Genomic DNA, 21,293 nt, shown 5'->3' with positions numbered 1-21,293 from the left:
TTGGCCATTGTTTGTTAAAACACTGAAAATAAATACACCATTTTTATTTTTTCTAAAGGGAGGGCAAATCCTTTTAGGAATATTTAAAGGTCTTTTTGCACCTAGTTAATACCTCACATTCAGAGGAATTTGAGAATGAAATTAAACAGTGCTTTGGTTGTTTTCTTTATGAATTGTGGTGCCTCAGAAGTGATTTCCAACATTCTCCCGCTGTGGATACAAACTGTAGGCAAGGATTGGTAGTAGCTGGCAAGATCATTCACTATTCCTCAGTGAAAAGCAAAGAATCCCAGCTTCCCCCAGCAATCAGAAAAACATAGTCCTGTTGCTCTAATATTAGGTTCTCACACCAAATAGCAGTCAGTGATGTTTCTGCCCAAAAGCTAGCAAAGAAGCACTCATCTCCTCTCCCCCCTTTTAAACAGAACGTATGCAATTCATTGGATTACTCATGCCTTATCTTTACTTTGGCAAGCCAGCTTCCACGACTCTGGTTTTTATGCCTGCAATAAATAATAAAGTGCCAAATAATTTTAGTATAGGAAGGTGCAATATATGAAATAGCCTCAAGTCTGTAAAGCTGCAAAGATATGCAGACTCTGGTAACTAATTATGTAGAAAAAACAGTACTTATGTGTTCCACTTCAAAAATGTGAAAGTTGCGCTCAAAATGATTATTACAGGCCATTTTTCTGGGGCTGAGAGGTTGGTGCAGGTCTGCTCAGTTTCATGAATTCTATTGTTCCGAGGGAAAAGACCTATTGTTCCACTTCCACACTGCCTCCTGTGCTCTGCAATGACAGGTGGCAGCATTCGAAAGCATTCAGTCCCAACTCCTGCATCATACTTTTCAACCTAGCTGCCAAGCGGCACTTTCATCTGATTTCCTGTTGGAACAGGGCCATTAAAGACAGCATCAGTTCCTTCCACTTATAGATCAGGCAGCCGCTATTACCTGATATGGGGATGGCAACATGCCAGTCTTCACATGCCAGGATATATACACCCACTTTATAACTTACGCTATTCTTGCGCTTTCTTGTGATAAGCTACACCTGCACTGCATAAGAAACTAACTTCTCGTCTTGCAGTTATATAGGTGTTTACCCAGAAATGCAACAATGCTCAACTCAGCTTACACCCAGGTAAATGTAAACAGGATTACAACTTTAAAGGTTAGTATTTTATTTTAGTTTATTATCTTTATTACTTTAATGGTGTTTACTTTTTCAATATTTAATACTTCACTTTTCTAATTAGGACCCTCAAGGTAGATTAGACTATCCCAATTAATAAGCCTTCTTCCTGCCAAAACTAGGCATTGAAATATGAGCAAAGCTTTACATAATAAAAAAGATGTGCTGAATTAATGTCTTCGTTCTCCTCCTCCTCCAACTGAATTGTACTGAAATTGTATTTATCTTACTACTTTATGCTTCCTGTAAGGCCCCTGCTAATTTTGTTACAATAAAAACGCAGTCCAATGCTTTGTTTAATACCATCAGCCACAGAATGTTTTATTCCAAGCCTGATCATGCTGTCTATTACAAACATGTGTCAGAAACAGTTTGCACACTAGATCTGCCACTTTTTAGCTCACCTCTATTTTTCCAAATAAGGGATGTAAAACACACTTAGCATTTCACTTGCATGATTGATGTACAAAATGGCAACCATTTAAAACATACCTGTTTTTATTGTGAGGTACTTTTCATATTTGCAAATCCTCGATTCTAGGTTTTCTCATGCTGTCCGAATTAGTGCAACAATCTAGCAAACTGCTAGTTGCTGAGGTATAGCGTAGTTACAATCAAACTTCTTTGCAGTCAAATTGCCACTCCTCTTTAACAAGATCATAGTCAACATTTAAGTGTCTAAAAACATTTCAATTCTTAAAACAACTTTTTAATTGAAAGGGGGGGGGGGAAGAGTGGCAGACTGTGGAAACAGAGTCATTCTTTACCCCTACACAACTCAAACTGTTCCTTTTTTTATTAAAATGTATTCTGTGCAAAATTTAGTTCTGTGCAGGCCTGTACCGTACTGGGGGGGGGGGATATAAAACAGGCAATTCCTAAACAACAATCCCAACATCAGACAACATAGAGGAAGAACAATAGATCACAGAACCTAAGTTTTGTACATTATGAACTAGACATAGCATGTTCTTAAAGCTCCAGTAATACATTCCTCGGGGGGTGAAAAACCCAACAATAACAGAATGCACTTTGGTCATTATTAACATTATTAAAACATTAGTACAGAAACAAATAAAATATAAAATGTTTGTGCTGCTTTATATATAAAAATACCTTATACCACACAAGTATATATTGCAATAATTCTGGAATTGGGAGTTTTGGAAGGTTTCATTATTATTTTCTTCAGATCAGCTACATTATTTTCTATTGTTTATACATCCCAATAGACATTTTTTTGAAAAAACAAGCACAATGAACACAATATCCAGTTCAGAATATTATATGTATGTTCAACATGATAGCATTGTCCCTTTTGACATGATGTTTTGAATCACACTTCGTAGCTCAAATTGACGGCTCTATAAAATTTTCAGCTAAGCCTTATTGAAAGGTAAATGGAGAGGCTGTCAACACAGTGAACCAATAGCTCTACAGATGCCCTTACCTTCATCCGGAATCCTGTGTGCTCCAATACATACACTGAACATGGGGATTATTCATCCACTTAAGGAAGAGGCTGCTTGGTGTAAATCTATATATATTTGTGCGTGTAAAGTTGGCCACTCCACTGAAGAGGATGGGACAATCCCAGAGGTCTCAGGTAGGCACACAGCATCTGAGGCAGCAGCACTTTGCTAGATCTCAGTGGCTCAGTTACAGGTGTCATCAGTGTTCAAACTGAGCACTTCCACTTCCTAATTTAAAATTAGTTACTTGATGCTAAAGAGAACACCGGCTAATGTTATCTGTAAAGTGCAGTCCTATATGAAGCCCTAGTGATGTCAGTGGGGCTTATTCCTGCGGGGGGGGGGATATACAGAATTGCAGCCTACGTCTTTTTGAAATTTAATAAAAAAGAGATACGACATGGTCATAATCTGGCATCAGTCCTAAAAGCATCCCGCTGAAATCACTGCAGGTTGCACACTTACCTGGAAGTAAACCTAATGAACATTCCAACTTACTTCTGAGTAAACAGCAAGCTAAGCCAGAGTGTTTATGTTCAGTGGGATTTACTCCAAAGCACATATGGATAAAATTATAGCCCAATTTTGCAATTCAAGAGGATTAAATTGAATAATCAGTGCTCACTTCTAAACAGGATTAAGACCGAGTTCTGAAAATTATGATTTCAAAAGTTGCTTATCTTACCATTTTTTATATTCCCTGTGTGGTATAAGTCACATATACTACAGTGTACTATGGGAGAGCATTCCTACATAATAATATCTTGCAAATGTAACACTATTGCACCATAGTCCACCATAATATATTCTATTTAGTATATATAAAGATCACTATTTAAGTAACAATAAAAGTGCACATATTGAGCGGCACAGTCAGAACTGTGCAAACAGCCCAGTGTCTCAAATAAATACTATAGCTAATTTTTATCAAAATATCTTACAGCACAGTAACAGTTTACAGTTATTGCTCCAATAAAAATGTTATCAAAGAGCACTTGTTGACCTGCTATGTAATACCTTAGTAATCTTCAACAATGCTTAAAACTTCAGATCAATATATTTAGGATCCTGGAATCACTTCAGTAAGAAACGTGCTGGCTCTAGCATTTATATATATGTCTATATAAAAATGTAGTTAACCTGGCCTACTGCATTGTAATTACAGTAAATGTCACTTTCTACTGTAACCAACAATATGCTGGTGCTCTGATACTACCCCTGAAAGGAAGGTACAAAATAAAATGTTTAAAACATTTTATAGTACATGTTCAATAAAGTGACTTCAGCATGACATTGATGTAACATGAAATTCTGAAGTATAAAAGCCTAGCATTAGGGCTTCACCTTTAACAACAGATGAAGAATATTTGAGCAATTTAGTGTGACCAATTGCCAGGATCTCAAGTATCTGGATATCCATTTTTTACCCTCTCAATAACCAAAGCATATTAATGTTTCAAAATGAAATACAATGTCAGCTAAAATAAAATTTACAAAAATGAAAAGGTAAAATAAATATTAAGATTGCACAAGACAGTCAGATGTAAACACTTCAACTTTGCAAATGATAATCCATGTAGAGATCGAAACTTCTGAAATAAAGAATCAGCAACTGCTTTGAGGCAGCTTAGTCGATCAGTTCTCTTCTCCAGAGGATTGTGTCCATTTTCCTTTTTTGGGGGAAAATGTCAGGATTTGATCTTCCAGAGCTGAAGATTAAAGCAGCAGAAAACATATTTAGAAATAAGATCAACTGCAGGTTTTGGTTTTATGCTGTGCTTAGCTTGTCAATAAGATTGTTTGTGTGTGTGTGTGTGTGTGTGTGTGTGTGTGTGTGTGTTTTTATTATGTTTATATACTAGCTTTTCCTCCAAGGAACACAAGGGGGTGTGCACGATTCACCTCTCCCCCATTTGAATTTCACAACAACCCTGTGAGGTAGGTTAGCCTGTGAGACAGTGACTGGTTCAAGGTCACCCAGTTAACTTAATGGCTGAGTGTGGATTCAGGCTCTGTGCATCAGATCCTTACCACCATCTGTACTACAAGTCAAATTTGACACAACTGATGTCATGCTTTGAAGTCCCCAAGTCAGGACTTCAAAGCTCAATCTTAGCACAGCTAATGTGGGGGATTGTCAGCTTTTTCATATACCAGAATCAATCTTCCACCATCCCCAAAGCAAGGCAAGCGGGGCAAAGCAGAGGTTGAAATGAGAGCAGTGGGCTGATGGGAGGGAGAAACCAGCTCTTTTGCCCACTGCTGCTCTTGAAGCACACATAGCCAAAGCAAGTTGCCTTCTCCTTCCCTCAAGAACTGGGGGGAGGGAGAACAGGGTTCTCCACACCTGGTCTAAGTCCTTAAGCTGGTCTTTCCCATCTGCGCTATCCATTTCCTTTCAATGAAGATCGCCTACCTAAAAAGCATGTGCTCTGCCACTGATGAATGCTCCTTCCCTCAACTGTACACAATAGTATGCCATTATACAAAACTCTGAAGCAACTCATGTCATTATGAACATGGAACAGGGGCGCCGACTTATAAAAAATATTGGGGGGGCGGGGGCCCATACCGACTTATAAAAAATATTGGGGGGGCCCAAGACCTCCAAACCGCTGCTGCTGGGGGAACGAAAGGGGCAAGCCCCGGGCTGCCCCGACCTTAAGTGAACCTGTGAGGGCCCGCCCTTTGCGGCAGCCGATTGGCGGTGAATATTAATGAGCTAGGGGGAATCCCCGCTTCTCGCGGGGCTGACGCCAGCCCCGCGAGATTGTTGATGGGTCGAGAGCCCGCAACCCCACCCCCTCTCTAGATCGGGAGTGGCTTTGTTTTAACTCATTACTGAATGTATTTTAAAAGGTAACTATCGTCAAAGAAGGAAAATAAAAAATACCAACATAATTTTGTGATTTTACAAAGCATAATATAACTAATAATTTTCTTAAATTATTGGGGGGGCAGAGCCCCCCCAAACGAATTTTTGAGGGGGCTCGGGCCCCCTCAGGCCCCATGGAGTCGGCGCCTATGACATGTAATGCTCTATTGTAGAGGTTTTTTGATGGGTTGCCCCAAGGAAAGATTAACTTTAATCTTTAAAAAACCAAAATTGAAAATAGGCTGATGCAATGATTCCACAAACCAGCAGAAACAATGACATCTGCTCTTTTTAGCAATTGCTATTTTAGTTAAGTCACTGCACTGTGTGGCTTCATTTTAATATGCCTTGAGCTGCAAATAAATATTCATCGTGCAGTGTACTTAGCAGTGAACCAATGCAGTACCACAAATCATGATGTCATAACAGTATTCCAGGATAATTATTCTGGTTTTCAGGCAAATAACGAATGCAAATATTTAAGAAGTTCTCTAAATGTGTAATATGTTTGCCTGTTTTATATAACACAACTGACTCAAAGAGAAAACAAGTACTATTGATAGGAATGAATCAATTACATTAAACAATTGATTTCTTTTTTAAAAAAAACACCAGCCAAAATTACTAATTAAGGCAGAAATAGTGAAAAACATTTAATACCTTTAGATTAAATCCAAGCAAGTCACTGATAACACCAGAAACAGCAGACAGAATGACAACTTGAGTGATGTTATAAAGCAGAGGATTCATTGTCAATCCATATAACCTGAAGGGGCTGTCCAGTTCCTAGGAATGAGAAATATATCAATAAAATTTATTATTATTATTATTATTATTATTATTATTATTATTATTATTATTGCCCCGCCCATCTGGTTGAGTTTCCCCAGCCACTCTGGGCGGCTCCCAATTGAGTGTTAAAAACAATACAGCATTAAATATTAAAAACTTCCCTAAATAGGGCTGCCTTCAGATGTCTTTTAAAAATAAGATAGCTGCTTATTTCCTTGACATCTGATGGGTGGGCGCTACTACCAAGAAGGCCCTCTGTTTGGTTCCCTGTAACTTGGCTTCTCGCAGGGAGGGAACCGCCAGAAGGCCATCGGCGCTGGACCTCAGTGGGGTGGAGACACTCATTCAAGTATACAGGACCGAGGCAGTTTAGGGCTTTCAAGGTCAGCACCAACACTTTGAATTGTGCTCGAAAACGTACTGGGAGCCAATGCAGATCTCACAGGACCGGTGTTATGTGGTCCCGGCAGCCGCTCCCAGTCACCAGTCTAGCTGCCGCATTCTGGATTAATTGCAATTTACAAGTGGAGGCCTGTGAATTTTCACTTAGCTGGAGGAGATGCCACATTAGTGGCTTACTAGGCTGATGCTTTAGGAGCAGTAGTCCTTGCCTGAACATCTCCCCCCCCCTCCACCTCTAAATGCTATAGCTGCAATGACTTTCATAAAACACTGCTGAGACACTTGAAGTCTGGAACCATGGAGCTATGCACATATATGCTAAGCAAGTAAACAACCAGTGCACTGCAAACATAGCTGTATATAATTCAAAAAGAAATGATACATCTGTTTTTAGGGAAAGTGAGAACTACGAATAGGCCTCAAACTAATAATGGACAACAGTACAGTGGTGCCTCGCAAGACGAAAAGAATCCGTTCCGCGAGTCTCTTCGTCTTGCGGTTTTTTCGTCTTGCGAAGCAAGCTCATTAGCGGCTTAGCGGATCAGCTGATAAGCGGCTTAGCGGATCAGCTGTTAAGCGGCTTAGCGGATCAGCTGTTAAGCGGCTTAGCGGATCAGCTGATAAGCGGCTTAGCGGATCAGCTGTTAAGCGGCTTAGCGGATCAGCTGTTAAGCGGCTTAGCGGCTTAGCGGATCAGCTAATAAGCAGCTTAGCGGCTTGGGAAAAAGGGGGGAAAGGGAAAAAAACCCACAGGAACTCGCAAGACATTTTCTTCTTGCGAAGCAAGCCCATAGGAAATTCCTTTTGCAAAGCACCTCCAATACAGAAAACCCTTTGCGGGTTTTCTGTCTTGCGAGGCATTTGTCTTACGGGGCACCACTGTATAGCCATATCTTATTAAGCAGCATTTATTTTTAAGTAAGTATGCTTATATTCCATGTTTATTCTTACCTTGAGTAATTTTGTAGCAAGTTTCAAAACATTGTTCACTAATGTCAATTCTTCTTTCTTGTTCGGCTTCTTTTCCATTTTCAAGTACAAATTGATCTAACCAAAAATAGGTTGAATTTTATAAAAAGAATTCACTGCCCAATTGCCAGTATGCTTCTAAAACTCTGAAGTTTCTTTCTCACTATCAGCTAACTAAAATTTATTTAGAAAATCCGTAACTACACTTCAACGTAAGGTTCCCAGGAAAGCGTATCATCATTATTGTTTTTAACCAAACAGAAACAAGAAAGCCACAGCCGGCAAAATTGAATAGAACAGTAAAAATATCAGTTAAAACAAGCTACACAATGTGCTGTCAAAGTCAAAAAAATATCAAAGTTGTTGCTAGGCCACCTGCTCTGGGAAGGCATTGAAACCACAGGATGTCACAGCTGAGAAGACCCTGTTGCAGGTCACAACTCACCTAAACTCAAGATAGTAGTGAACCTAGAGGGCTCTCCCTAGAAGGAGATGAACACAGACTCAGGTTGTAGAAGCTGGTTTGCTTTCTTTATAAATTACGTCTTGCTCTGAATGGGTTTAAAGGCTAACTCATCAGCACCTGTATTGCACTACAGCAACCATATTTATGAAAGAGCGCACAAAGTCAAACACAGAATTCCTGGTTTAGTACTTTCATTTACAGCGGCACCTCCAGCAAGATGAAAAAACCGCTAGACGAAGAGACTCGCGGAACGGATTATTTTCGTCTTGCAAGGCACCACTGTAATAGGAATATAGTGTAATAACATTATTGTTTATATAGGCTTCAAGTCAACTAATCTTTAAATGCATGATCAAACAACAATAAATAATCTAAAATATCTCATGCCTACTCTATACTAGCAAGACATTTTTCGTTCACTCGTCTTGAAAAGAAACAAGACACAGTGCCAGACATCACTGCATGTTGAGATGCATTCATCACTCTTACCAAGAGAGGTTCTCACCTGTTCAGTAAGTAATATTGAGGTATTGCTGTATTTTTTACTTGTTTCAGACCCAAGTGTAACAAATCTTAAAAGAAAGAGAGTTAATGAAATGCACCATATCACTAGTTCCCAATTGTAATGGCAATCAAGGAAGATCTCATGTACATGAAGTAGCTGAAAGGGAAAATAAATAAAACAAACTCAAGGTAGGAAACACATATAGACTTCACAGAGAATCAAGTTATCATACAATGTAGATACTTTTACAATGTAGTTAAAGACTAAGGGTACAATGCATAGTTTCTTTTGTGTAAGTCTCACTGAATTCAATGGAGCTGTGTAAAATTACAACATTGTCTAGGGCAACCTCCATTTGTTTCAGTGTGTTTGCAGAGGAGAACCTGATACACTGTTCACTCAGGTTAAGGTAAAGGTAAAGGTACCCCTGCCCGTACGGGCCAGTCTTGCCAGACTCTAGGGTTGTGCGCTCATCTCACTCTATAGGCCGGGAGCCAGCGCTGTCCGCAGACACTTCCGGGTCACGTGGCCAGCGTGACAAGCTGCATCTGGCGAGCCATTGCAGCGCACGGAACGCCGTTTACCTTCCCACTGGTAAGCGGTACCTATTTATCTACTCACACTTTGACATGCTTTCGAACTGCTAGGTTGGCAGGCGCTGGGACCGAAAGACGGGAGCTCACCCCGCCGCGGGGATTCGAACCGCCAACCATGCGATCGGCAAGTCCTAGGCCCTGAGGTTTCACCCACAGCGCCATCCGCGTTCACTCAGGTTAAACAGAGCTAATTAAATATCATCTGATTGGTCTTCATTGGTCTTAGAACTGTACTGTTCATGCAGGCATGTCTGTGTACCAGGGTGTGCAGCTGCTCTGTGTTTCCTGAGTCAAATCACAAATCAACAAAGCAGCTGGAATCAGATCAGGGCCCGCACAAAGCCTGGTTTTGTTTTTCTCTATTCTCTACATCCTTATACCTTTCAATATACAATTTATCTATTTTTCTGAACTCTAGTTCCATGGGTTTTGCAAGAAGCAAGACTGTCTAAATGGTGGCTTTGAAGCACTGGAGGATTTTTTGGTTAAGGCAAAGCAGCAGAGAATTATTATTTTAGTTCGAAGATTATTTGAACTTTTTTAAAAAAATTGCCCTATGCTGCTTGTGGAAAAAATCCTCCTGAATTCTTCAGCACGCCACAGGCAGTGATCAGGGTGGATTCACCTTGTAATGCAGTAGTGGGGAATCTCTGGCTTGGGCGTCTAATTAGTTCAAGCAGTAATCCTAATTTGGCCATGTCCCTTTGAAAGCATACTATCAGTTGTAAACAGGGGCTCTCTCTCAGCATCCATCAGCTTATTGGCACTGAGAGGAGTTCCTTTGAAAATGCAGCACCAGTCACTTGATGGGTGCTGAAAGGGAGAGCCTAGGAAGTTGTCAACTAACACCATAATGAACTGACGCCACCAGTCAGTCACATCTTATATTAAGGTAAGAAAGAGTAAAAGACAATCCCCCACCACCGCTACTCAAAAATATGAAACTAGTATAGATTTTGGAGTTTTAGTTGGCCTAATAAAGCTATTTGCTATAATATGGATTAGGGAGGGAAATGAATATTTCTCTCCTTTGCTCACCAAAGCCCTTGGACCTATTTGTGTGCAAATTAGGAGGCTTAATCCACTTTGGAGAGCTCCTGTGCCTGAAGATTTAATCTGCTTCTGCCAAAAAGGGGAGAAATATAGCAGTTTTTAGTTCCCCCTAAGTGCAAATGTGGAACACAGAGCTTTGGTTGGGCTCATAATCCAATCACAGAAAGATTGGAACAGATCAGTTGTTGTTTTATTAACTACAGATATACAAGGCAAACAGTTGAACAACGTTCAGGCGTCCTGCAAATCTTTAGGTCCACGCACGCACACAGAATGTGCACGCATATTTTCTGGTTAGATAAGTTTTTTAATTAAGTAAATTGGTTCTTTCCTTACCTGTGCACAGCAGATAAATACAGCTGAAATAGTCAACAAAAAAGCAGATGAGACTATTACATCAACTGACCGTTGAGGACCTCGACGCTGAAAATAAAAGGGAAATTTAGTAATTCTCTGGAGGGATTAACCATAGAAACCTGGTAAATGGGGTGACATGTCTATAGACTGATCATGCAATTAAATGACATTTTAAATGCAATATATCAAATACTTGCTTCCTATGGTTTAAAGGAGTATGGTGTTAAGCATGCTTATTAATAATGACAAGGGAGACATAGTGGCTGGAAGATAAATTGTTCTAATAAGACAGCTTTGTGCCATGAAATGAAATTGTCTTGATCACAAGAGTCTGAATTTCAGCTGCATCGCGACAATCTCTTGAAAAGCCATTCCCCAATTACCATGTGCTACAATCCACCTCCTACAAGTAATGCACCGGGGGGGGGGGGACACATGAAAATATATCTGCTATCATTCTAACAAGTCACCTACAGTAATGCAATGCATATAATACTCTCTGAAAGTTAAGCAGCATACAAACAGGACATAGAAAAAATCACTATTTCTAAGACTAGGGGCAGCAGGACTGAAGAGAAATTAGCTTACTGTAGGATTTCCTGCCTTGTGTGTGGGGTGTAGACATAAGAAATATCAGTTGCTTAGAAAGACAGTATGACCAAGTCTTGAGAACCCCAAACAAACGTTCTCGAATTAGAGGATGAAAGTGCAGAGCTGGTTTATTAAGAAGCTGAACCACTGATATTCTGCAACTTTTATTGAGGGACAATGAACTGCTATGTCATGGGTAGGCAACCTAAGGCCAGATGCGGCCCAATCGCCTTCACAATCTGGCCCGCGGGCAGTCCAGGAATCAGAGTATTTTTACGTGAGTAGAATGTGTCTTTTTATTTAAAATGCATCTCTGGGTTATTTGTGGGACATAGGATTCGTTCTTTCCCCCAAAAAAATATAGTCTGGCCCACCACATGGTCTGAGGGGCGGGTGTATCAGCCCACAGCTGAAAAAGGTTGCTGACCCCTGTGCTATGCTAACCTGGAATGGTAGGACTCATCAGCTTTAGGTTTCACTGCTAAGTTCTTCCAGGTGAGTAACCCCCTACTTTTAGGCCTTTTAGCTCCCTCTGCTGGATTGTAAGACAGCTAAATTAACAACAAAATGGTCTTTTTTCTTTAACACATCTGTAAATCTTCAACAAGAACAAAATAGGAGGCATGAACAATGTGTTTAGCTACACAGGGGACAAGGGGTAGATGAACAACATTAAAGTGTCCTGCTATGATTATTATATAATACCACTGCTTTGATGCAAGATGAGACAATGGGAAAGTCTGTATGATTATATATCAGCTTAATAAATCAATGTATGAACATCCTTTCATGAAACCCCTTTACTCAAACCTAGAAACCTTTCATTAACTAAAGTTTCCTGTTTCATCTAAATTGGTAAGCCATGGTTAACAGCTTTTGAACAAGTAAAGACATGAAGAAAGATCATGATTTAATATATTACTTGTTCTGAACTTGTTAATCAGTTTCCTAGCTCAGACAAAAGGAAAAACTATTGTTAACAGAATATTTTCCTCCTTATTTGTCTGCTATCTTGCACAAAGGGAGGATCCAGATCACTGCTCATGTGGTCAAAAGACTAAATCATATCTCAACTTATTTATGTGGTTCAAAGTGATCAACACTTCTATGATTAACAAATATTTTGTGTAGTAAACTTTTTTGGGTATTTTTTCATTGTTTTGAGATAGCAAAACATTCATTATCATGGAAGAACAAGCCAGCCGCTGATGATCATACTGAGATGGATAAGATGACACTACATCTATTGTGGAGCTGCAATATATCCCCTCCAGTGACCCTTGAATAGCAGGAGAAGAAGTGTTGCCTGCCATTGATATGGAGAAAAAGGGAAACCAAGTTCCACCAAACCTGTCTCTCATTGAAATTGTGCGGGAAACTTTGAGAAGCCCTTAAAGTTCTGTAGAAAAATCTACAGAGGTAAAAACAAAAATGTACCATCTACATATATGGAAACATTGAGTAGAGGGGAAACATTATTTAAATAGTATATTCATAACACACTTCCAGTATAATTGACTCTCGGATGAAAGATCTCCTCCCGCAGTAGAAGCTCTTCAAATGGCTGGCAATGTAATAGTACCAGCATTAGCCACTGCAAAGAGTATTTCCCCCACACATGGAAGAGGGAGACACTATTCTTGAAATGTAAAGTATGTGCTCCAATGCTCCAGAGAGCAACCAAACTGAACCCGAAGGGGGGGAAAACAAACATAAACAACACAGAGTGTGGGGAGGGGGAAGAGAAAATTCAACACAGTGTGGGCAAGGGTCTTGTAACATTCAGCATCAGATACGGCATCAGAGCAGCATTTAACAGATGCCTGTGACACTAACGCAGAAACATTCTCTGCACTGCTGGAAATGTAATGGTGACATATGAGGACTAAAATAACACAATTTCCCAGAAACATCTGTCAGAAGTGTTATTAATAGTTACATTTTTAGTCCTGTGCTTTTTAAAGTCCATCAAGAAAACAACCTTCCTTTTTATTTCTTCCTTAACTAAGGCAAAGAGTCAGCCAATTTATAAAACAACTAAAAGGCATTGCCCTAAGGTTTCTTCTTTATAAATGAGGCTTCTTTCCACAATATTTTAGACTACAAAAATGAAATTATTATGCCAAACTGTGTTGTTTTAAAACCACTCTGCCCAACCAGAATCAAGAAACTTAGCCTTATAAAAATGTGACCTGCTAAAACTAAGACTGGCAGAAGATCTCAGTTGCTCATCTCTTGATTTTTACAATGAGAAATACTTACTTACCTGTACGACAAAGCTCAGGAGAAATGCAAAAATTCAGAAGAGGGCAATGCTCAGTCCTAAGTACTGTCAGTATAACACACATCTGGTTTAAAAGCACATGTGGCAAACAAAAAATAAGGGCCAACAAACCTTTAGATAGGAGCGGAGGGAAAGCCACATTTTAATATTCTGCACCTTCTTTAGTCGAAAGTGAGGAACCTCAGACTTCCGTGCCCTTCTTGCAGATGTTAGGTGGCCAAAGAGTTTGGCAAAAAGTAGCCTCTGTAAGCGATAAGTTACATTTAGTGAATTGAGAACTGAAATGCATTTGGAATACCAATACAGATTTTTAAACCATTGTAAAGATGTTGTAACTTTACATACTGTCCATACTTTAATATTGTGGTCAAATTAAAGTTGGAAATTTCCATTTCCATACTTTATATATTAATTCTCAGGTATAAATCATAAATAATAATTTTTATTTTCCTTTTAATTCTATTTTATTTTCCTTTTAATTTTTAATTCTATAATTTTTTTTAAGAAGAGGTTGCAAATCTTAAAATAGTAAGATAATAAATATCTAAAACTGTGTTCTATATCAAAAACATATATGCTAAAAAGCAAAACATAATAATACATTGCAGTTTCTTTCTTCATGTGAATGAGGAGCTTGCTGCAAATGCCTACCTGTTTGTAGGTTCTCTCAGCCACACATAATAAAAAGAAGAATATCCATACAAGGGAAACACGAACTATGAAGCATACTATAACCATGGAAAGAACCATTATGTCTCCATTTGACCCAAATGCAATCGTATAAAGTTCAGCAGCAGAATGTGTAGTTAAATGCTCCAGATCCTTAGCTTGGGAAATTCGAAATACAAACGGTGTTAAACCCAGGATTAGAGAGACAACATTTCCAAAAATCTGATATCCTATTCCTGGTACATAGCTGTTTACCTAAAGATGAGAGGAAATATATATTTTTAAAATACTATAAACAACAAAACCCCAGCAGTATAATATAAAGTAGCATGTTAAGAAATACTGTTTAGTGATTGTTTGCAAAATACGCTTAAAATATGTAATATACCAGAACGATTTTCAAGTTTGTTAAGACAGAGTTAAAAGGTCAATATAAAAAGGACAATTCCTAGGACCTATACATATAGGTGATGAAGGGCCAAAGGATCAAAAATGATAACAAGTTGCATTCTAAGAATCTCAAGCAAAATTCCACTCATGAAATTCAGTTTTCATAGAATAGAATGACAGAATTGTAGAACTGGAAAGAACCTCAAGAGTCATCTAGTCCAAATTCCTGCAATGCAGGAATCTAAACTAACGTATCCATGGCAGATGGCCATCAAACCTCTGCTTAGAAACCTTCACGGAGGGAAAGTCCACAGCTCCCCAAGGAAGACCACTTTATTTCTGTTTTCTTGCCTCCTACTCACTGTAGATCCCTGATGTTCCCCAAAAGGGAAACCCATGGGAACAGTATGGGATATGGAGGAATGAAGGGGATAATTAGCAAAAATCAAGGAAATGCTCCTGCTTGCACAATTAGTCTTTTGAATCCAACCTAATATTTCTGAAACTTTGGGGGGGGAAAGTTGTTCAGGTTAGCCAGCCTTTCATGCTCATGTGTAGTGGTGTTCTAGTTTTACAGGGGGAACTAATTAAACCTACTCAATTTTTATTCTGCCAATAAATTGTGGGTCTTTTATTTATTTATTATGTGGGCTACTAGTGGTGAGCTGCTCTGTGTAATCTGAACACAGGGCAAAGGAAGTGAGGCAAACCCGCTTGTGGCTAAAAAGAAAAGATCGTGTCCACTTTTATGACTGAATATGAAGCAAATTGAAACCTACAGAACTGCAACATGGTACAGAAATCACTGTGCACCTCTTCAGGGAAACATAAGTATCTTTAACTTGGGTAAAGCCAAGTAAAATATTTCAAATACATACTCACTCTGTTCATTATCATGCCACTGATCTCAAGCACCGACATATCAGCCTTTTTGCAGTCATTACCTTCCCAAACAATTGCGCTTACTTTTTCGAGCCCAGGATTAGAACTATGAAACCAGGGCAAGTGACTCTGTGTAAAAAGAAAAAAGGGGGAAAGGGAAAAAAGAAGAAGGTGTTATTCTGGACAATGTATAGTAAAGCACTAATTTACCATTACAAAAAAGTATTTCATTACCAAAAATGCCTATTTGCAAATAACTATATTTTGTTCAGTTTACCTCTTTTTCTGCCACAATTAGAGTTTGGATTTGATATCCTGCTTTAACACTACCCGAAGGAGTCTCAAAGCGGCTAACGTTCTCCTTTCCCTTCCTCCCCCACAACAAATACCCTGTGAGGTGAGTGGGGCTGAGAGACTTCAGAGAAGTGTGACTGGCCCAAGGTCACCCAGAAGCTGCATGTGGAGGAACAGAGAAGCGAACCCGATTCCCCAGATTACGAAACTACCGCTCTTAACCACTACACCACACTGGTTCTAACTCACAATAGATTTGGTAGGATATGCAATGTGGTCTTTTCCCACTTACCTGGTGAAATGGGTCATCTCTGTACTCTTTCTTTATACATGTGTTAACTTGAGAGTTTTCCACATCTGTCTCACTGGTGCAAGAGGAGCGGCACTCTGCACAGTGCAAAAGGTCCTCCCACAAGACATCTTCTGTCTCAGACTCTGGTCTTGTACTCTCAGAATCTTGTCTGGAACTTGAACATCGTGAACTGCAACTAGTGCCTGATTTAGGGATATCCTGAAAGATAGACACTGCATATTTGAAGGAGAACATGTTTTTTTTGTTGTTTTTTTAATAAATTTTTTATTATATTTTCAGTTTACAGAAAAGAAAAGAAGAATAAAGAAGAGAGAAAAAAGAAAGAAAAAAAAGGAAAAATAATCCAACTTTCAGAATACATTTTTAAGTTGTTTTTTGTTTTTTTTGTTTCAATAATAAACTCATTTTTTCCTAAAACTGCATTTGCTTCTTATTCCAGATTCCTGTTTGGATCTATTTTGTAGCTTGGCATGGGAGTGGGAACTTTAGCTAAACCCTTTCCAACAGAAGAAAAAAATGTAGACAATATTTATTGGAACCAGTAGTCTGGTACGCTGGAAGAATGCAAGAAATCAGCTAGGTAGAGCAATTTCACTTAATCACAGTTTGCTGAATAAAACAATGGACAGCAAGTGAATAAGATAATCAGAAGTTAATAAAGAAGGACATTTAAGAATAATTATATTTAATCATGTATTATTAAAATCAGAGAGTTGGGGAGGTCTGTTCAGAGGAGTTAAAAGATTTCTGATTGGCTTAGATTTGATGAAGTAGGTTGTAACTGCTATAGGATGTCTTAATGTAAGCCTATGATAGGTTAATAGTAATCACATGTCTAGCACAAAAATGTTTAAGAACACTGCTTATTTGTGCCATGTTGCAGTCTCCCCTTGATTTTTCAGGAGACCTTGGTACAGTTGTGCCAATAAAGGAATAGTTTTCAATCAAAGCCTGTGTCTGCTTGTTATTCCACTGGGACCCCAGGCCATCATAACCCCTAGAAATTTCTTCATACTCATATAATGCCAAACATTAGTCTGTTTTAAACATTCAGTTGATAGCCAACTTGAATTAAAAATCAAAAACATACCTAGAGGCCCTTTTGTAAAAATAAAGCCTTTTTGCCATGCAAAAACAGACATTTGGTATTTAGAATTTAAAAAGGTAAAGGTACCCCTGCCCGTACGGGCCAGTCTTGCCAGACTCTAGGGTTGTGCGCTCATCTCACTCTATAGGCCGGGAGCCAGCGCTGTCCGCAGACACTTCTGGGTCACGTGGCCAGCGTGACAAGCTGCATCTGGCGAGCCAGCGCAGCACACGGAACGCCGTTTACCTTCCCGCTGGTAAGCAGTCCCTATTTATCTACTTGCACCCGGAGGTGCTTTCGAACTGCTAGGTTGGCAGGCGCTGGGACCGAACGACGGGAGCGCACCCCGCCGCGGGATTCGAACCGCCAACCTGACGATCGGCAAGTCCTAGGCGCTGAGGCTTTAACCCACAGCGCCACCCGCATCCCTATCATTTAGAATTAGTGATGTTTATATTTCTAAAATATAAACGCAGGTGGCGCTGTGGGTTAAAGCCTCAGCGCCTAGGACTTGCCGATCGAAAGGTCGGCAGTTCGAATCCCTGCGGCGGGGTGCGCTCCCGCTGCTCGGTCCCAGCGCCTGCCAACCTAGCAGTTCGAAAGCACCTCCGGGTGCAAGTAGATAAATAGGGACCGCTTACCAGCGGGAAGGTAAACGGCGTTTCCGTGTGTGGCTCTGGCTCGCCAGAGCAGCGATGTCACACTGGCCACGTGACCCGGAAGTGTCTCCGGACAGCGCTGGCCCCTGGCCTCTTAAGTGAGATGGGCGCACAACCCCAGAGTCTGGCAAGACTGGCCCGTACAGGCAGGGGTACCTTTACCTTTTATATTTCTAAAATAGTACAGTGGTGCCTCGCAAGACGAAAATAATTCGTTCCGCGAGTCTCTTCGTCTTGCGGTTTTTTCGTCTTGCGAAGCACCCCTATTAGCGGCTTAGTGGATTAGCGCTATTAGCGGCTTAGTAAAAGGGAGGGGAAGTGAAAAAACTCGCAAGACTCGCAAGACGTTTTCGTTTTGCAAAGAAAGCCCATAGGGAAATTCGTCTTGCGAAGCCGGAAACCCTTTTGTCTGGCGGGTTTTTCGTCTTGCGAGGCATTCGTCTTGCGGGGCACCACTGTATGTCTTCTGATAATTTTCTAGCTTTATAGCTTTATTACAAACTCTAACAAAGATAACAAAGCACTTGGTTTGTTAGCCCAATGGGACATCTTATTCCTTGCTCTAATATTGCCACTTAGCTCTGTCCTTGTTCCCCCTTGGTTGTTGTTGTGGTTGTTGGGGGTTAGCACAACTCATGCTATGGCTTCTACACCAGTGTGTAGAACAGCCATACACATTCTTGTACTACAACCACCCAACAAAAAGAAAGAGCTGACACCAAGAGAATATCTCTAGAAAGTCAATTTTGCAACCTGAATAGGCCTATCCGTGACAGTCACCCACTTGGCTGAGGACCCCCCCCCCCTTTAAGAATATCAACTCACTAAACAGGGAAGCTGTTATAGATGGGAAATAATTTTTCCAATTATATATCTTACTGCTTTCACGAAAGTTTCTTTGAGATCATTGCAAGAGCATACCTCCACAGGGTAATGTTTCTTATAATGATGGGATTTCCTATTCCGAAATGTGCAGTCACTGGAAGCACGTTCTGCATTACGGCGCAAGGGATATCCCGCTTCTGGTCCCTCTTCGCTTGAAACTTCATCAGATACATTTGTCACTGTTCTGTGATTATCCTAGATCAATTAAGAATTGGGTGTTAGTAAAAACTATTTTTTTACTTCAAATGTAACATAATTCCACTTTGCATGTATTACAATTATTCTCTATACATCTTTGTAATCGTAAAATCAGACATAATATTCCCTCCACCATCACCACAGTACTGTTACTATACAACAAGGTCATCTGCACACTGCTTACTGAAGAATTGCAGGAAAAAATTCAGAGTACATGGTTAGCCAACCTAACAAGTATCTTCTGTATGGTTATGAGCTTGTGGGTGCTAGACATTTCTAAATTCCTACATCTTGTGTAGCATGTTCCACAGTTTCACAAGGCACTGTCTGAAGAGAGGTCAATCAAGTCCCTTGAAGACTTAAGTCAAGGGACTTAAGAAGACTTATTGGAGAGACAAGCTTGTACAGCAAGGAGTTCGCTATGGGCTAGCAGGGACATCTGGCCAAGGATGCTGTGTGAACTGCCCATTCTCTTTTTCTCCCAATCTGCCTGGGTTGCAATCTCTAAAGAGCAGAAGGAGCACTTTATCTTCCAATCAGGAGATAAAATTCCTAACCAGTTCTTTAGTGATCCTCTGTAAAAAGCAGAGAGAGGGATATTTTTTTCTCTGAACTTAGTGCTAAACATCACAGGTCTAAGACTGGAGGTAAATCCTATATGGTCTAAGATTAAAAGGCTGTGTTTTCACAAACCACAACTCTAGTGTTGCAGTGGGGTGACTTTTACTTTGCACAAAAGGTTCTGTGTAAAGTCAGCACCCTAGACCGGAAAAGTAAAAAATCAAAGAAATTAGGTGTGACAAAAATCCTTGGCTAATGTTTCCTGCCTGTGCTTAGAAGATCCCCCTTATATTTCCCACAATATTTTCCTTAATGTCCCTAAGTGGACCTAATAGTTAAAAGGTTTGCAGCAAGCCAGGATATTAGACTAACTTCAGCCTATGATTTAGTATCCTGGCTAATTCCAAAGCTGTTAACCAACAATTGTGACGCTACAGGTAATGGAAGATTTCGTTGTTTTTTGCTGACTCCTATAAATATAGTGTTTGCGAGCAAAAGACTTGTTTATATTTCAGCCTATTCATATGAGATCTGATCATCTAAAATGCAGGCGAGAGAGGTAGGGAGGGAAAAAGCATTGGGTGAGGTGGCCTTTTTGTCTTAGCCCAGCATGGGAATTCTTGCATTCTCATAATATGAAAATATTGATGCTGAACTATAAAAATATTCTAGAAGAAATGAGACACTCACTTTGTGATGATTTGTATTACTGAATGAATTTCTGACAGCTCCTGTGCTCCAGCATGTCTCTTCTGATCTGATAACTTCACACTGCGGCTCCTGGGATTGTAAAACATCTTCATTGTTTTTACCGGTCTTTTTTCCATCAAGTGAAACATACCCATTGTCAGTCTCTGTTGACTTGTCTATTGAATTCTTTGCTTTCTTTGCTCTAGAGTTAAACATATACATAAAATAATTGTTTGCATTACAGTTCCTCCGTATCTTGTCTCCCAAATTTCTATGCTGTACAAGAACAGAAACCTGCATGCAACATTTCACATATGAACAGATGGTACATTTTAATCTACCAAGTTCCCCCATAGAATCACTAATTCGGGATATATAAATCTGCCAAAGTCAACTGCTAGTCTTGAAAGCGATAGGTTTGGATATGCCCATGAACAAAGCAAGTCAGAACTTTGTCAGAGCAACAAAATAATAATGACTGTCATGGTTCCCCCTTGAAAACATGTCATTTTGAACCATCCTTGGCTAATTGTACCTTATTCCTCTATAAATTTATTTCTATGTACTACTTAAAGCAATAGTAGAGTATAAGGCCTCTCTAAGCAGCAGAATCCCAACAAAAGGCTAGATGAAGGTGATAAAATGCATCACAAAAGAGAACAGCAGCAAAGGATACACAAAAGATACACAATAACTCCTAGTGGCTTGGAACACGCTGCTTATTTTATACCAGCTAAGTTACTTTATTTTGCTTATTCTGTGTTTTGTTTCATTGGTCCTTGATTTGATTGTATATATGCACGGCTTTGGCAGGGGAGGGCGGGATATAAATAAAATGCTATTGTTATTATATTTAATAATTATGGTCTACGAGGTGGGGAGAAGACACCTCTTGATGGTAGTAGTGAACAGCACTGCTGCAAATGGCATCCTTGGAAGGGACAGTAAAATCCCTTGCTTTCACCACTGTGTGGTTACAGAAACAGTAAGAGCTGTTCGACAGTGGAATTTGCTGCCAAGGAGTGTGGTGGAGTCTCCTTCTTTGGAGGTCTTTAAGCAGAGGCTTGAGAACCATATGTCAGGAGTGCTCTGATGGTGTTTCCTGCT

General features: G+C 39.8%; 1 protein-coding gene across 15 annotated transcripts in view; it reads right to left on the bottom strand.

Annotated features, from left to right (window-relative positions):
- Positions 1-1,487: 1,487 nt before the first annotated feature.
- Positions 1,488-21,293, bottom strand: part of PHTF2 (putative homeodomain transcription factor 2) — a 69,980-nt gene continuing 50,174 nt past the window's right edge. For all 15 annotated transcript variants that reach the window (XM_083701480.1, XM_083701471.1, XM_083701472.1 and 12 more), the window contains 11 exons: positions 20,187-20,388; positions 18,774-18,932; positions 16,086-16,304; positions 15,500-15,628; positions 14,210-14,482; positions 13,670-13,801; positions 10,663-10,749; positions 8,678-8,833; positions 7,689-7,784; positions 6,204-6,329; positions 1,488-4,377 (listed from right to left, as the gene is read on the bottom strand). In XM_083701480.1, the coding sequence (XP_083557606.1) occupies positions 4,357-4,377; positions 6,204-6,329; positions 7,689-7,784; positions 8,678-8,833; positions 10,663-10,749; positions 13,670-13,801; positions 14,210-14,482; positions 15,500-15,628; positions 16,086-16,304; positions 18,774-18,932; positions 20,187-20,388 (1,600 nt within the window). In that variant the 3' untranslated portion in view covers positions 1,488-4,356. The remainder of the gene's footprint in view (positions 4,378-6,203; positions 6,330-7,688; positions 7,785-8,677; positions 8,834-10,662; positions 10,750-13,669; positions 13,802-14,209; positions 14,483-15,499; positions 15,629-16,085; positions 16,305-18,773; positions 18,933-20,186; positions 20,389-21,293) is intronic.

Source organism: Podarcis gaigeae, assembly GCF_964106915.1.
Source record: "Podarcis gaigeae genome assembly, chromosome: 10".
In the NCBI taxonomy this organism is placed as follows: domain Eukaryota; kingdom Metazoa; phylum Chordata; class Lepidosauria; order Squamata; family Lacertidae; genus Podarcis; species Podarcis gaigeae.
This window is presented reverse-complemented; position numbering and strand designations above follow the sequence as displayed.